The 18,582-nt window shown below is 38.0% G+C and overlaps 1 protein-coding gene across 1 annotated transcript in view; it reads right to left on the bottom strand.

The window, feature by feature from the left end:
* The window catches only part of LOC306846484 (solute carrier family 22 member 23-like), a 44,144-nt gene extending 29,222 nt beyond the window's left edge, over positions 1-14,922 (bottom strand). The window contains exon 1 of the mRNA XM_079379911.1: positions 14,035-14,922. Coding sequence (XP_079236037.1) covers positions 14,035-14,433 — 399 coding nt within the window. The 5' untranslated portion in view covers positions 14,434-14,922. The remainder of the gene's footprint in view (positions 1-14,034) is intronic.
* Positions 14,923-18,582: the final 3,660 nt, after the last annotated feature.

The following is an 18,582-nucleotide window of genomic DNA, read 5'->3' as shown; positions in this document are numbered from 1 at the left end:
CAAGTCCCTTTTATTCAGGCCTTTTTATTCAAAAATAAAAGCTTGTAATGTAAATTAATGGGCTTTTATAACAGAATACATATACAAGTCGTCACTTTATCCTAATATCATGTCTTTGTAAGATGATATTTCAATCCTTAGTTTGATCAAAGCTCTGTAGTTTCAAAATATAGTGTGTGACAGAGATTAATAAATAATCGTTCCTCAAAAGCTTGATGATCATAATTGAGACGTTTGAACATGATATTTCTAAAAATGACTCATAACCGGGTAAAGTTTGTTTAAGTGTTCACGTAAATGTGAATCATAAATCACGCTTTACACCATTTCCCGTTTTCTATCTAAAACCACATCAAAACTCGACCGTTCAAACTCTGTCAAATCCGCACTTTTTGCACTTTAAGCTGTAAAAATGTGCTATCAGAGCACAAACACAAAAAATCTATTATGCTGAACAAACACTTTCAGAGTAGGACATACAAAGAGATAAAACAGACAAAACTTAGGCATGATGAATTATGCATCACATTTTCTAAAGGGACATAATATAATCTACTAGTTGTATTGTGTTGTATTGTTTTCTAATCAGGGTTTCGGAACGAGCTCGAAGGTTTCCTGGGTTTCCCCTGCTGTGTTCAGACACAGACTGAAACTAGCCCAGGATCTGTTTCCTCTATTGTGTGATGATTGAGCCGCTCCCGTCACATGCTTCAGTATCACTCATGCTTTCAGATCAATGTCAGCTGCCAACCTTACTGACAAACATTAACTAGTCATACACAAACAGCTAATCAGCAGGTTTCACCGTTAGTTAATCAGGCAAGTCAATCAAGAATAAGTTTCTTCAACAACATTAGGACAAAAACCTAATCTGGCAAACACACTTCTTACATTTCAGCGTATTATCATTTAGAAATATTGTGTAGGGACTGAAAAACTAGACTTTACATGTCTTAATTACCTTTTTAAGACAAATAAAATGCATACTGTATGTCCAGAACAATACAGTAAAGCATGCATCTCAGATTCTTGTTTAATTCAACAGGCTGCAGCACATATTCAACAACTAAAACCGAACTTAAATTAGCATTTAATATTTGATTTAATACTGGTTAAGCAAGTTTAAAATACTAAAGACATGTTTATTCAATCCATGCATAAGTTTTAAAAACTGTTAAGGGTCTAATACATCAATATAGAGAGGTCAACCAATACTGGATTTTGCTCATGTGATAATGTTTAAAGAAAAGCAATAACTGGATTACTGTAACAAAAAAAAAAAAAAAAAATCGATATATTGACAGGGTGACCCAGAGAATAGGGTTTATGTTGAACTAAATCAATGGCAGATATAGTTTATTGTGTAACCAGTAATAACGAAGGAAGGAAGGAATGAAAAGAAAGAAAGAAGGAAAGGTTTTATGTGTAACGTGGGACTTTCACTTATAAACAAGCCAGAAATGAGACTTATTTTAAGACTTTTTAAGGATCCTGTTTCAACCTAGGATTTCATTCATGTTAATTATTGTGTGCACTTGGTGTTTATTAAGGAATAAGGAAAGCACACAAGGAGTTTTTTGTATCCTATCAATGGAAAGTCCTGATTATGGTTTTACAGTAATAAATATACATACATGCATAACCGCACTCACTATGATATTTTAGTGTAAACTACCTGTCATGGTAAAGTAAAGGGAAGTAATAAGGACTGATTTACATTACAAAATAAACATTACATTACAAAACAGGCTACCTCTTCATACTAATGTGAGTTTAAGAACTGGTTCCAGAGAGACATCCGTTCATAAATCATTATTACAGTGACCTTGAACACAGCGAGTCTGAGAACGACGAGTTGATTTCCCATGAGATGACCTTAAAATATTATACAGTAATGTATGTATATGAAGGTTAGCATCCTGCGAGTGTTTCTTACACACAGCTGTGAGAATGAGGAAAGGGAAGACATGCAGAAAAGAATCAGAGCCAGAGAGAAAATTAAAGGCAGAGACAGAGATTGCCGCATAGTTTCTGCCTAGCAACAGACCAGCAGCGTGAGACACACACAGCCCTCGCTCCAACAGTATTTATTACTTTATAGTTCAAAGGAAAGAACAATGAAAGCGGGAATGAACGAGGAAGTGAGCCAGACACACACACACACACACACACACACACACGTGACAGAGAGCATGTCCATGTGTGTGATGCAAGTGAGCGACACGCGACTATATTATAAGGGTGAGATCAGGACACAGAGACCAAAATTCTACCAGTGGTCATTTCCCATTTTTGCTAACAGCTAATATTTAACACATTTAAAACCATTTTGTCAGCACAAAACCCTTTCAAACATGAGAAAATATTTCTGCCAACGTTTGCAATCCGATGTGGATTCTGATCACAATAACAATTATATAATAATAATAAATTAACAAATCTTATACAAAAATCTGACTACATTGAAGAACACAGACAAATACAGTCATAACTGTATGTTAGAGATTGACCAATATCATTATTTTATAACCGTTCCTAATTTTTTTGTTTATGACCAATAACTGATATGCAGAACTTCTCATAATCATGAATTTTATGCTGATGATTAATTGTTATACATATAATTGGGATTAATGACTTAATTGTGTACCGTATTGTCACTTACATTGTAAGCCTATCATATTATATTTTATATTCTACTTTTAATGCTGTAAAAATGATCACATATGAGTTTAAAAGTGACAATATTTTTATTTTTTTCCTGTGTCTTTGGTTTTATTTTTGTCATGACACACGTCATGAATATGAAGGAGGTTTTATGCATGTTTATGACAACTGTCATTAAGTGTCATTCATTGTTAATGCAAAGATGACATTATTTGACCTACCCCTACCCCATAACAAAGACATTTCAAACAATGTCATCTTTGCATTAAAAACTACATAACTGAGCGAATGACACTTAATGACAGTTGTCATAAACATGAATAAAAAACCTTCATATTCATGACATGTGTTATGTCATGATTATGAAGGTGTTATGTCATGATTATGCACACCCCTTCAAGTAAAGTGTAACCATAAATAGAATACTTGCATGGAATACATTGATGTTCATCACCACTGGGAAATGACCTAACTTTTAAAAATGTCTTGTGAACATGGTTTTCTTGCATTGCTGGGTTTGGTTTGCATGTAAACCAGTAAAATAGTATTTCCATAAACTGATTTTTGGTAGTTTTCAGTATATTGGTGCAACTGCAGTTGTCAAAGTTCTGACAAACACTGTTTGCATGGTTACTTACTCATAATATCTTCAGAAAACATAAAAAAAAAAAAAAAAAAAAAATATTTGCTGTATTATTTAAAGCCAAAGATAAGGGGATCATTGAGGCACTTGGACAGTTGCGCTGCATGTGGGATTGGGAATGTGTGCCTTTGTTATGCATAACTCTGTCTTCAAGAGAGCAAGAGAAAGAAAGAGCAATGAGAGACAGAAAGGAAGCGAGAGAGAGAGAGAGAGAGAAGAGACTGTGTGAAGGGTTGAAAGGTGGATTGTATTTTCTGGTGAAACAAGAATGAGGGCAAAAAGGGCCCATTGTCTTTTGATTGTAACGATGTGTTACTACGCCACAGTACAAATCTCATAGTACAATAGTGCTATGAGAAACCATACATTGCATTTAGTGAGATGAATAACTGTAAATGCACAAATGAATCTTTGAATTCATGAGTTCAATCGGTTCATAGAGTTGTATGGGAAAAAACACTTTTAAAATCCAATGAATCAAAGAAATCATTAAACTAAGCAATTATTTAAATGGTTATCATTTCTATATGAGAGTATCATGAGGGAAGGAAATATTACTAAATAAAGCAGTGGTATTTGCATATGGGGTTTTCAATTTATGAGTAAAATAAAACCTATGGTAAACATAACTTGAAGATACTTTGACTACTGCAAATCACATCCAAAATAAAAGCTTGTGTTTACATAATGTGTATATTTATTATGTATACATAAATTCACACATGCATTTATATATTTCAGAAAAATATGTTGTTTATATATTAAATATATAAGTTAAATTAATATTTAATAATAAAATATAAAATAATATTTTCAAAATATATACTGTATGCATGTGTATTTATATATACATAAACATACACAGTACACACACATTATGTAAACAAAAACTTTTATTTTGGATGCGATTAATCACAATTAATCATTTAACAGCACTTTGTCGTTTAGTTCTACAATGTGAACTACACACACCATACCAAAAACATGCATTTTGAAGCAGTTATATATCATTTTGAAAGCCAACAGTATGTTTCTAATAAGTAACTAGATAAGACAGTTTGGGGTGTAAGTGTCTGCAGTTTACATTGTAGAACAAAAAGTATTTTCAAGTTATGTTTACCACAGGCTTTATTTTACTCATAAATTGGCAAAACTCCATCATAAAACCCCACAGGAAGATCTTGAAGGAACCCAGTTGTGTTCTGACTAATCACCTGCACCACTCTATACTGTCAGTATGGAAGAAATAAAATCCCAAATAGGCTGGGTTATAGGTTTGATAGACACTTTTAGTTACACATATTCTGTCAAACACTTCTGTAAGGTCAGTTGTGTCCAGCTCATAAGTCTGAAAGGAAATCTGTGAACAAGCGCCTCTAGTTTCTGTCTAAAAGATCAAGTCACGCCAGCTGATACAGAAACAGTGAGTTGACCTGAACAACTTCAGGCCGGACAGCTGGGTAAATACAACGTGTGTGGGTGGATGCATATGCTGCATGTGTGCAAAAGTGTCTGCAGAAAACTAAAGCTCACATTTCCATGTGTATCACTAGCTCAAACAAACAAAAAGCCCACTCGATCTGTTAGATCACACGTTACAGTGGTGATCTAGCATTGACATCTGGCTTACTAAATGCTCAGTTTGCAATTAGTGTTTTTAAAAAAAACATCACAAAATCTATCATAATGAACAAAACACAAAGAAAGGTTCCAGTCCGTAAAGTACGCAGGAAGTTCTGTAGAACCAGCAGCATTCAGAAAGATGCGACTCACCCCTATCGTCATCTTTTGTCTTCGCTGCCATCTGGGAAACGCCACTGAACTGAACACAAAACTCTACCTCATATCAAAATTTACCTCATTATAATTAATGGGATTAAAAATGAAACATTTAATCAGAATCAGCTTTGTTCGCCAAGTGTGCGCAAACACACAAGGAATTTGTTGTGGTTTTTAAAAAGCTCTTGGTACATTCTCATGTCAGATACATACATATCTGACATGAGAACAGAAACATTTAAATAAGACTTAACAACAATAATAATAATAATAATAATAATAATAGTGTGTAAGAATCTGGAACAGAAGATTTATGTACAGATTTGTGCCTCATTTACTCTATATATACAGCTGTTTAGAAAAATATGCATATATATTTACAAAGTACTAGGGAGAGAGTCAATAATTAGTAGGGCTGGGTAAAAAATATAGATTCTCCGATTTTAATCGATTTTCAGTTTAACGCAACGATATCGATTCGGGAAATCCCCGAATCGATTCTTAATGCCCGTGCTTCACGTAAGAGGATATGAATATTCACCTCTCGTCCTGAAGGTGTCACCATCTTTCGAATTGCTCCACTAAAAAAAACAACTGTGTGCACCCTATTATTAATGTAGATGTGTATTTCAGTAATAAACTTAAGTAGGAGAGTTTCAGTTACCAGCATTTATATCAAAATATGGATCCCATGTCTGCAAAACTAACATTTTAAATGAAATATTGATAGCTAATCGATATCGAATCGAAACCGTAAAAATAAGAATCGAATCGCAGAATTGGTCACAATACCCAGCCCTAATAATTAGGGATGGGGAATGAATTACAGAACACAGGTAATAATTTCTGTGTTAGTGGTTTAGGCTGGAGATGGCATGGGGGAAAAGTGTTTTTATGCCTAGATGTTCTAGTGCACAGAGATCTGTAGCGTCTGCCTGAGGGGAGAAGCGTAAACAGGTCGTGTCCAGGGTGACAAGGATCTGTGATGATGTTACCTGCCTGTTTATTCACTCTGGAGTAGTACAAGTCCTGAAGGCTGGGCAGGTGGACACCAATGATCCTTTCTGCTGACCTAACAGTCCGCTGCAGTCTTCTTATATCTGATTTGTTGGCTGACCCTAACCATACAGTTATAGAAGAGCACAGGACCGACTCAATAACAGCAGAGTAAAACTGTGTCATGTGCGCCTGTGGCAGGTTGAACTTTTTCAGTTAACGAAGAAAGTACAAACTCTGCTGAGCCTTTTTCACGATGGAGTCAATGCGAGTATCCCACTTCAGGACCTGGGAGATGGTGGCGCCCAGAAACCTGAATGACTCCACTGCAGTCACAGTGCTGTTCATGTTGGTGAGTGGGAGAGCAGGGGGGTTCATCCTGAAGTCCACTATCATCTCCACAGTTTTGAATGTGTTGAGCTCCAGGTTGTTGTGACTGCACTAGGCAGCTAGCTGATCAACCTCCTGTCTGTAAGCAGACTCGTCACCATCCTGGATGAGGCCGATGACTGTACTGCCATCTGCAAACTTCAGAAGTTTGACAGAGGGGTCTTTAGAGGTGCAGTCATTTGTGTAGAGAGAAAAGCAGCAGGGAGAGAACACAGCCCTGAGGAGCTCTAGTGCTGATGGTGCGGGTGCTGGATGTGTATTTTCCCAGCCTCACTAGCTGCTGCCTGTCTGTCAGGAAGCTGGTGATCCATTGACAGACGAAGGTGGGGACGGAGAGCTGTGTCAGTTTATTCTGAAGGGTGTCCGGGATGATGGTGATGAAGGCGGAGCTGAAGTCCACAAACAGGATCCTTACATAAGTCCCTGGTTTGTCTAGATGTTGGAGGATGAAGTGCAATCCCATGTTGACTACATCATCCTCAGACCTGTTTGCTCGGTAAGCAAACTGCAGGGGGTCCAGCAAGGGACCAGTAAAGTCCTTCAGGTGAGCCAGCACAAGCCTCTCAAATGACTTCATGACTACAGACCTGTTGCTTTAACGTCTGTGGTGATGAAGTCCTGTGATTTTTGGTTTCTTGGGTACAGGGATAATGGTGGAGTGTTTGATGCAGGAGGGAACTTCACACAGCTCCAGTGATCTGTTGAAGATCAATGTGAAGATTGATGATAGTTGGACAGCACAGGCTTTGAGGCAGGCTGGAGAGACACCGTCTGGGCCTTTGGTTTTCCTTATCTTCTGTTTCCTGAAGACTTTGCTTACATCTTCTTCACAGATCTTAATTACAGGCTGAGAAACAGTTGGGGGGAGGGAGGGGGGAGGTGTTGATGGCTGTGTTGTGACTAGGCTTTTGAATTTCAAATCTACAATAAAACTTCAAGTCTTCAAGCCAGTTGTTGATTGGCCTCGGTGCTGGGGGGAGGGGTCTTGTAACTGGTGATGGCTTTCAGGCCTTTCCACACTGATGCAGAGTCGTTACTTGAAAGCTGTTTTTTTTAGCTTTCCAGAGTAGTTTTTCTTTGCCACTCTCATCTCTCCTTTCAGTGTGTATTTGGCCTGTTTGTACAAGGCTTTGTTCCCATTCCTGTGAGCATCCTCTTTGGCCTGGCAAAGCTGTTTGAGTTTTGTACTGAACCAAGGTTTGTCGTTGTTAAATGTTAAATAAGTCCTGGTGGGTACACACATGTCCTCACAGAAACCAATGTAGGATGTCATGGCATCAGTGAGCTCATCCAGATCAGTAGCCGCAGCCTCAAAAACACTCCAGTCAGTAAGTTCGAAGCAGGCCTTTAAATCCTGCTCTGCTTCAACAGTCCATCTCTTTACAGTTTTTACTACAGGCTTAGCAGATTTAAGTTTCTGCCTATAGGCTGGTAGAAGATGAACCAAACAGTGATCAGAGAGTCCCAGTGCTGCACGGGGGACAGAGTGATACGCATCCTTTAAAACAGTGTAGCAATGGTCCAGTATATTGCTGTCCCTGGTGGGGCACATGATGTGTTGTCTGTATTTAGGCAGTTCGCGGGTGAGATTAGCTTTATTAAAATCACAGAGAATGATAATGAAAGAGTCCGGGTAACGCTGCTCTCTGTGTGTGATTTGATCAGCCAACAGTTCTAGCGCACAGCTCACACGCACGTCAGGAGGAATATACACACTCACCAGAATAAAAGAGGAAAACTCACGCGGCGAATAAAAAGGCTTGCAGTTAATAAAGAGAGCTTCCAGGTTTGGTCAGCACATCTTCTTTAAAACAGTCATGTCTATACACCAGCCTTCATTGATATAAAAACAATCCACCGCCTCTCGTTTTCCCCGACGACTCGGTGATGCGGTCTGATCTGAACAGCGGGAAGCCCGTTAGATGAAGTGTGCTGTCCGGCATAGATCCGTTCAGCCAGGTTTCCGTGAAACAAAGTGCAGAAGAGTTTAAAAAGTCCTTTTTTGTGCGGGTGAGGAGTTGTAGTTCGTCTGATTTATTTGCAAGGGAGCGGAGATTCGCCAGGTGAATACTCATCAACGGAGTCCTTAAACTGCGCTGTCTGGATTTCACGAGCACACCAGCGCGCTTCCTTCGCTTGTGTTGCCTGGAGCGCTTGTATAGGAACGCAGCTCCTCCAACTAAAATGTCCAAAAAAGCGTCGGAATGTTCAAACGTCAGTAAAAGGTTATCTGGTGTGCTATTTCTTATGTCCAAGAGTTTGTTTCAAATTTGAATATACACATTCATAAATCCTGAATATATAGTTCTAAATGCCAAATTTATAATCCAAATTTAATACAAATCCATTTTTGATCAAGCATATCGATAGACAGGTTCTTAATTTCTCCATATTTGACTAAACTGCTTGGTGCAAGTGGCAAGAATTTGTTTTAAGCATGACTATCATAATCAGTAGTAGCTTTGTGCATAAAAACTTCTATTCCAGTTTATTACAGGCCACAGTTTGGAAAGATCCTTTGGAAAGGACAGATCATTCAAAATGGCAAATTATGTGGAACTTTCTTTAGCACACCTGAATCTGTGCACGTACTTTAAGACATCTTGAGGACCAGGACACACACACACACACACACAGAGTTGAAGGGCCACCATCCTGAAGAGTTCAGCTCCAACTTAAGGTTTCTGAAGACCTTGAACAGCTGGTTCAGTAAAATCAAAATGTTTAGTTTAGGCCTCAAGTTTCCTTTGCTGACTAAAGTTGTAAATCTATCACGCTCCAGAAGCAATTTAATCAAACAGCTGCTAATAAGAAATTAGATTTTGGCAACACTGACAGCATCTTTGCTCCTAATATCCAAACAACTTATTTAATTCCATCTAGGATACTTGATTACACAATCCTTTATGGGCCTGTATGAGTTATGGGTGGCTTGAAATGTTACACACAGTTCATTAATATTTTCACTAAATAAAAAAAGCTTCAGGTACAGCACCTACTGCAGTGAAAATGGCTCATAAGAAAATTAATCAGCTTCATCAAAAATGCATAGCGTAACATTCATTTAGATGATTGGTTCATGAGACCAATTTTATCCTACTCTCTTGCTTTTGAATCAAAACCCTTCATGCCTGATCCTGACCTTGTCATCTGAATGCAACACTAGGGCCAAATGTGCACGATTCTCCAGCTCTGTGTCTCCCAGTGATGATATTCTCCTATTCATTTCACCTCATCTTATTAAATAAAAGCCTGTGGGGCCTCCAATACAATTAGAATAGTCCTCAAAATCTGAAAGGGCTCTCCCGATGGAAAATTACTTTCGGAGGCTGTCTGAAGAGATCGGAGAAGAACAAGGATTATTTTTCAGGGTCTTTTCCGACTTGCTCAACTCGATCAGAGGGACTTCTCTCTTTCACAGTGCAGAAGACTCCAGTAAACCATTCAAAGCAATAATTTCTTTACTCTGATCTATTTGCTTGCTTGTTTTGGGTCATTATCACGCCTTACAGTTGCCATCAGCTTCTTTTCTCCCAGTGTGACATTTGACACTGTGACCAAACAAGTCAAAATCAGTCTCATCTGCATGGTGCAAATCGTCCCAGAAGTCCTGCTTCTCTTCAGGAACGTGCCAGGATTGACTATGAGGTCGACAGAGTTTAATGCTGTGCTTTTAATTATGGTGCAAATGCAGACCGAGTTGCTGAGTTTGCTGATAGCTTGCTGTACTTTAGTGTATTAACAGCCAGCATGGTAAAACCCTTCTAGAGTTATTATACTATTAATCTCTCTCATTGACCTAATGAGACTTTGTGAGGCATCATGATCTTTCCATGATGGTACTATCAGTGTTGGGTAGATTACTTACAAATTGTAGTCTGTTACTGATTCCACATTACATGACAAGTCAACATTTCCGGTATTATAATCAGACTACTTTTTGATTAAATAGGATAATCTTGTGTGATATTGATATTAAAATACAAAGAGAAAGAAAATGTATTCAATTCATTGTTATTAACACCACAAAGTGCACTAAACATTACATCAAAGTTTCCCAAACTGGGGTTCGTGAAGCAACTGAAGGGGGTTTGTGAGTTTAATTAAAAGCTAATAATTCAATTATATACATGTTAAATTAAAATCAATATTTTTACAATTACAAAGGAAATAAAACACAAAAATATGAAATATTATTCCTGTTTACCTGCATGTCATGCGACCATGTGTATAATATGCAATCTTGTAGTCAATAAAAGAGTAACTGCAGCCTGATTGTGAGCATTTTAAAATGTAATATAATCTAATTACAAACACATCATTTTTGGACCCCGATTACGTAATACAGATTACAATGTAATCGGTTACTATACAGCGCTGGGTACTATGAACTTTGGTGCTTATAACTAAACCAATCCAGTTTACTGAGGGGAATGACGCCAATTTTCTACCAATTTGCACCTTATTCTAAATGTTAAGCACTTGATGTATATGTAGGGCTGTACTAACTTTCCCCACACAAGATCTGACCTTTCGGTTTAAGATGTACAAATCATTACAAAATGCACAACCGTTAGAATGAAAAATATGAATGCAGGTCACAATAATGAATTGTTGCCAAAAGCAATTGTACATCAGCAGTTAGTGCATAGGATAAATGTGATTGTGGGTAATCTACAAGACCTGTCAAATTAGTTTTTTTTTTTTTTCAAAAAATTGGCACAATAACACAATTGTGTACCAACATCTGAGACCATGTCAAAAAACAAACAAAAGCACACCTCAAAGCCAACCTAACAAATGAACAACCTGAACAAATATTGATCATTCCGGCATTTGCAAGAGTCACGCCTAATGAGAGGAGCTCAAAACTGCCCACGGAAATAACCGACGCAATCACCTATCATTTATGCAAAAATATGGTGCCAGCAGATACAGTCAGTAAAGTCGACAAAAACACCAATAGCCACCACACATTAATCTTTCACCAGTTACTATCCATTAATTGCAGGAGAAATGCAAAGCATGCGTTGAATTAGAGCTAAAGCAGATGAAATACTACAACAATCACACATATGAGGTCAGATCCGTACACAAGATGCAGCATGCAGCATTTTATTAATGAGAGTTTTGGAACAAAAGTAGATGTCTGTAACAACTCACTTTCCCAAAGATCACACTGGAGAAAACCCGTCACAAGGTTCGAAAAAAGAAGCTTTAGCGGCCTGGCTGCATGGGGGATTTGTGGGAAACACAGTGAATGTCTTCACCAGGTCATTTCCAGGCCCTTTCCAGCAAAGACTACTGTATGACAGTGTTTCCTACCTGAAACAAATCTACTGAACTTCTAACAAATCTACTGTCTTCATCTACTGAACACAAAGAAACTGACTGTGGAAGATGAGGACACTGAACTGACAAAAACTATAAAACCCAAATACATCAATAAAAACATTCACGATTCAATGCTGTGATGCCTAAAAATTCACCTAAAATTATTGTTTTTGTGTTTTATTTAAAAAAAATATTATACAACTTTATTATCTCCCATTTATTGACTTATTTTACACTACCCAATACCCATCAAAAGTTTGAGGTCAATAAGATTTTATTTTAATACATTAATTCTTTTATTTAACAAGGATGCATTAAATTGATCAACAGTGACGATATTTAAAATAATAAAAAATAAATAAATGCTGTTCTTACAACATCGACACTGATGCTAAACTGAATTAAAACAACATTGAACTGACTTGAAATGTATGAACTTTGCTGCCTTTTGTAGAACTGTTTCACAGTTAAGCACAACAAAAATATTAAGCAGCACAACTATTTTCAACATTGATAATAATCAGAAATGTTTCTCAAGCAGTAAATCAGTATATTAGAATGATTTCTGAAGATCATGTGACACTAAAGACTGGAGTAATGATGCTAAAAATCCAGCTTTGACCATAGGAATAAATTACAGTTTAACCTATATTCACATTGAAAACATTTAAAATTGTAATAATATTTTACAATATCACCATTTTTACTGTATTTTTTGTGATCAAATAAAGGCATCCTTGGTGAGCATAAGACTTTTAAATGGCCCAAACTTGTGGTAGCATTTATTATTGTGCCTCTACCTGTATGACTTTGACTTAAAGGATTAGTTAAGAAAAGAACACAGTCGTTGTTTACTCGACTTCAGACATGAATGCATCTGCACAACCTGCACCATCTAGTTCAGTGGATCTCAACCCTCTTCCCAAAGCCCCACAACAACCTCATTTTGTAGTTTTGAGTTCATTACAAGTGAGCTAATAAAATGTCAGCTCAAATTAATATACCATGTCCAATTATTTACTTATGTAGCAAGCAGAGGTTTAAAAAACCAAAAAAAATTGTTTTTTTTTTTTTTTTTTTTTAAGTGCAGCAACCATAAATTACACCTCCAAATTGATCATCTGGACAATAGTTCCAATAAATAAATAATAATGATGGCTCACTTTTGATTGCTGGAAATGCATGCCAACACAGCGACAGGATTTCCTTTCAGAGAGAACAGCAAAGCCATGGGTAAATTGATGCTTTTGTACAAGTCTGCTGATTCACTCTCATGGCAGGCTCTGTGCACTGCTTACAGGTCTGTGGGCCTTTTTCTAATTATTTTTTACGTTTTATGCACGTATGGAATGAAGCAGCTCTTAATCTGCCTCTCTGCTCGTACATGATATATCACGTCATAATATGAGCATCTAAACAGAGAAAACCAGATGAAGATTTGAGTCTTACAGAATCCATAACTGTTATTAATAGGGAATAGTTCTCCAGATACCAAATTAGCAGGGAAGGACATAATGTGGCACTAATATGATAAACTCAAAAGGCCCGCGGTGGCTCTCTTATCTCTGTAGGCTGCTCAGAATTACTGGGTAATCCTCAGAGTTTGTTGACCTATATTCACCATATTGCACAATGCACAGACAGGCTAATAGAGGCCGAAGGGCAAGACGCAGATGGTTAAAAGGGTGCTGTTGTTTTTTTAAGCGCAGTTATGTCATCTGGTCAGCATGAGGGAACCCAGTGACATGACACCCGTGATGGCTGGCACCTTGTCAGCTGTTGATGCAGATGACTCATATTCGTCTCAGTCAGCAATGCCATTCTTTGTACGGAGCGCCAGTCCTTTACGCTGTAATGCAGGCCCCTGGATGCTTTGTAAACAAACTCACCTTTCCACATGCATTCATGAGGGTGCTCTGATGGAAATGGCAAGAATGCAACCGCATGCTTGTCTACTATACAAGTCCATTACCAAAAATAACCGTGGTTTACAGTAAAAGTGTTGTAGCATGGGGCACATTTATTACCATTTGTAGTTTACTACAGATACCCTGGTTAAACTATGGTTAGTGTAGCAAGACCACGGTGCTATGGTGGTTTAACTATAGTAATCATGTTTTTTTTATAAGGGGAGCTTGAAACTGTCGGCTTGCCCAATGCTCAAGTTTATCCCTGAGAAACTGAGGGCGAACTTAGAACACACACACACGCGCGCGCACACTTACCTGGGTGACAACATTTTGCTCTAGTCCGACTTGCAGTTCGCATGCCGACTGCATACAGTTGCATTGTGATGACGCATCAGCGGAGGTGAGAGCCCTGTTGACGCTGATATTATATATCGGCAGCGTAACATTGGGCGAAGGATCGCTGATATTCCGCTGCACTTGCACACAAGTCGGCTGAGCCAGGAGAAGAGTGTCCGAGAATTGGCTGAAGCCAATGAAAATGGCTGGGATCCATGTGAAAACGATCAGCTGTTTCTGATATCTCCCGAAGCCGCCCACGCTCGGCAAAACGCCGCCGTCGATCCGCGAGAGTAAATCGGGCGATTTATTAGTTTCGGGGGTAACGAAGCCGTTCTCCGGTGGATGAGGCTCGATGTCCAGCTGAGACACGGCCATCACCGTCTCGCACACACTACCGCAACCCGGTTCGCTAATGCGTCAGAACCGCGCGCAATCCCCGTTCACACTGGATGCACAATCAAACAGCGAGCTTGGTCGCGTCCAGTGCTCAGGGAGTGGTTTGCGTGTCTTCACCCGTTCCAAAGGCGTCACGAACCGCTCGCGATCAATCAGTAGCTTAGACAAAAGTCACCGGCACCACTCCACTATCCAAACACGCTTCTGCTCGGAAAACAAGAACACGGTTCAAGGAAAGCGATGCGTTTCATCGGCACGCAGCTGATCCGTGCCCATTCCCTCCGTTCACAGCCACAGGTAACACACCTGTCCCAGCCACACAGCCCCGCCGCGCGTGACATTACACTCAGACATGCGTCATAATCCACTCAAGAGCTGAGGAATCTCTCCGTTTCACACAAATCAGCTCGTTATCTCAGTTCGCACGCGCTCTATGTGCTCTCTCGTGATCATATGGAGCGAATAAACAGACGAGGGCGGAACGTGCGCTGAACTCAGTCATTGGATCGCATTGATCCCAGTCACATCTACTGCGCTCGACTGCAGAACCTCAGCGCTTCTGTAATGAGCATATTTAAGATACAGTGAAATAATTTTATGCTCTTTAATAAGCGTTTAATCAAATCATTTAGTAGTGTGAGGATGGTAGGTTTCATTTAGCATTAACTGCTGCCATCTAGCGCCCCAAACTGGCAGAAAGACCATTTAAATGACAGGACGTTAGCAAGTCTAGTGTTAAAAGCGACCAAACATGATATGCTGCATTTAACGAAGTACTTCTGGACTTTATATAGGCTCAGAGAAAAGGGTACAAAAGCTGTCACTGGGGCATAACCTTTCAAAAGGTAATATGTGACCCTGGACCACAAAACCAGTCATAAGGGTCAATTTTTCGAAATTGAGATTTATACATCATCTGAAAGCTGACTAAGCTTTCCATTGATGTATGGTTTGTTATGATAGGACAATATTTTGCTGAGATGCAACTATTTGAAAATCTGTAATCTGAGGGTGCAAAACAATCAAAATATTGAGAAAATCTCCTTTAAAGTTGTTCAAATGAAGTTCTTAGCAATGCATATTACTAATCAAAAAGGAAGTTTTGATATATTTACGGTAATAAATTTACAAAATATCTTCATGGAACATGCTCTTTACTTAATATCCTAATGATTTTTGGCATAAAAGAAAAATCTATAATTTTGACCCATACAATGTATTGTTGGCTATTCCTACAAATATACCCCAGCGACTTAAGACTGGTTTTGTGTTCCAGGGTCACATTTATGTACACTTGAGGTAGGCTACTAATTTGTACCTTTAGGTACTAATATGCACCCTTGAGGGATAAATAAAGTACAAACAGGCACCGACACACGGACAGCTTTTTTTCAGCTTGTGTTTTAGGATGTAATATGCAATGATATGATTTTATATTTATATATGATATGAATTATTTTATTAATACAGTTGTCTGATTATGGTCTATTTATGGTCTCAAGCATTCAGAAATCACACAAAATAAAATTAAGCAGTTTTACTACAATAAAACCATGGTTAATTTTTGTAAGGGTTGTGATGTCCACGTGTTTTTTGTTGAAGAAATTATAGAGGCTATGCCATCTATAGCAAAAAGGTGGCCAGAAATGAAAGATTAAGTGATTAAATGTTTGGTCAATAGCCTATTAAACAAGGATATGATCGTCCTGTAAGTGTAACAGCAGCAATTACCAGGCCTTTGGCTCCCTTTACAGGCATTTATAACATGTAATGTTGAAAAAAAAAAAACAATAGACACATCACAAAATTAGTAATGGTTTTACTGGTTATAATGGGACTTGTACTGGTTTTAATGGAAACTGTAATGGACTCATTGGATTCATATACTTGCTTTATTTTTTAAGATGAACTGTTTTTTTCTAAGCCATTGTTAGATGCCAGTGTTTCCTGACATAGCTATGCAAAGATTTGATTTCAAAAACAGTATCATAGCTATTAAACTATTTCTTGTTATAGTATGATAGAATGATCTCAAAGTCTGATTTTGTGGTGGCTGTGCTTTACAATTAAATTATTATAATCTTACTACAAGTGATGAAGGATTCTGAAAGTCTGACAGTATTGAGTCAATCAGTGTCGAGTACTACTGTAATGTTAACCCTACCTGCTTCACAAGATTTAAAAATGATACAGCTTTAGAAAAGTCATCAAAACATAATCAAATGTAATTAAGTCATTGAAATAGTTACACTACTTATTACATTTTAAATTGGGTAACTTGGCATCTGTAACCTATTACATTTCCAAAGCAACCCTCCCAACACTGAAGCAAAGGCTTTTCTAATATTCGTGGACAAGCATTATTTGAGTAAGCCTGCCATCTAGTGCTGACAAATAATGTTACAGGAATTGTCTTCATTGTAATTATGTTTCCAGAAGGGAGAATTTGAGGATTTGAAGGCAGAGGTTGGGCTGCTGGACTCCTTTTATCCCAAGAGTAAAACAGATGTTAAAGGTTTGCTTAGAGAGCATGTTTTTACTTGTGTTCACATTCAGTTTGCTCAATTCATTGTTGGGCTTCTCTTTTATTCATTTATTGAAACACACCTGACATGAAAACAAAAATAGCAATAGGCTACTCTCTTAAATCCTTAGCCAATAATTCTAATATCCTTTCAGAATGAAGTATGATCCAGATAAAGTGAAATGGAAAGAGAGAGAGACTCCTGTAGGATATTATCTGATGTCAGATTAGGAAGAGTAAATATTTGTTTTAGTCCTCAAGGACAGATTGAGTTTACTTGGATGTTTTACTCATTACTATTGGTCACATGTCTGTAACTTTGACATCACTCTTTGCTTTTATTATGTTTACACTGAATGTGTGAACGTTCACCTGTGAGGATAGAGAAAGAGATGCTGGTCACACCCTTGTATTAAAGTTTTCAACCTTTGAGCCCAGCCATGAGTCATAAACTCTGTTTTACTGACTGCTTTTACAGTTTTAGTCGTTCTAAATCAGGGGTGTCAAACTCGATTCCTGGAGAGCCACAGCCCAGCAGAGTTTAGCTCCAACCTCCAAGGTTAACCACACCTGATCCAGCTAATCAAGTTCTTTAGGCTCAATTAAAAACTACTTGGTTTGTGTGTTGGAGCAGGGTTGGAACTAAACTCTCCAGGAACTGAGTTTGACACCCCTGGACTAAATTATTTCTTTTTAAGACAAATGCTTTAGAGAAAGCAGCTGCTGTTTGTCATACAGGGAGGTTCTTCCGAATGCAAAAAAATAAATAAACCCTTTGAAGTGGCTAATTTTGAGCACTTCTGTTTGGAATGACACTTCAGTATGGCGGCCATGAAGTGCCCTTCGGAGGGTGATATAACCTGTTTGGAATGCACCCTCCCCCTCTCTCTCTCTCTCTCTCTCTCTCTCTCTCAACTTGGCATTAAGACAATGCTATCAAGACAGATTTAACTCAAACTGATCTTTGTTCCCAGGTTAGGTGTTAATTGCAAATGATTAATTACAATATCTGTTGATACTTACCATATGCTGTTTCACAAATTGTTTTGTGCTCCATAATTGTTTATGTTATCTGTAATTATGTAACTAATAACTGTTTACATTTTGCTGAAAAACAGCTATATAATATGCTATTTAACGACAGGTCTCACTGAGACCCCTTACCCCAAAGGTCAACTATTCAATGTTGAAAAGTAGTAAAAAGTGTCAGGTTTTTGTGTTGATTATATGTATTTTATTTTTAACTCTCCAGTTGTGGAATCTTTCTAGACAGTGGTAAAAAAAGTGAATAGTGTTATATAAAGCTGATAAAAACCATGATTTATAACTCCTCTAGTCGTTGATGTTTGTGTATCATCAGTGATAGTATTCACTGGAAGAGTTCACTGTCTTTTGTGATTATGTAAGAGTGAAAATGGGTTAGTCTTTGGTGGTTGATGAAATCATTAGGTGTGCGTCATCTGTTGTAGTATCTGATGAGTTAACATCTGGTGTGTGAATGTGTGATGTCTTGATGACTAAGTGACAGACCAAATCACTGAATGGTATATGTAAAAGCAGACAGATGTTTCATTTGCATGGTGTCTAGATGTATCTGTACTTTG

The sequence above is a fragment of the Barbus barbus genome (genome assembly GCF_936440315.1).
Source record: "Barbus barbus genome assembly, chromosome: 26".
NCBI classification, from domain to species: domain Eukaryota; kingdom Metazoa; phylum Chordata; class Actinopteri; order Cypriniformes; family Cyprinidae; genus Barbus; species Barbus barbus.
This window is presented reverse-complemented; position numbering and strand designations above follow the sequence as displayed.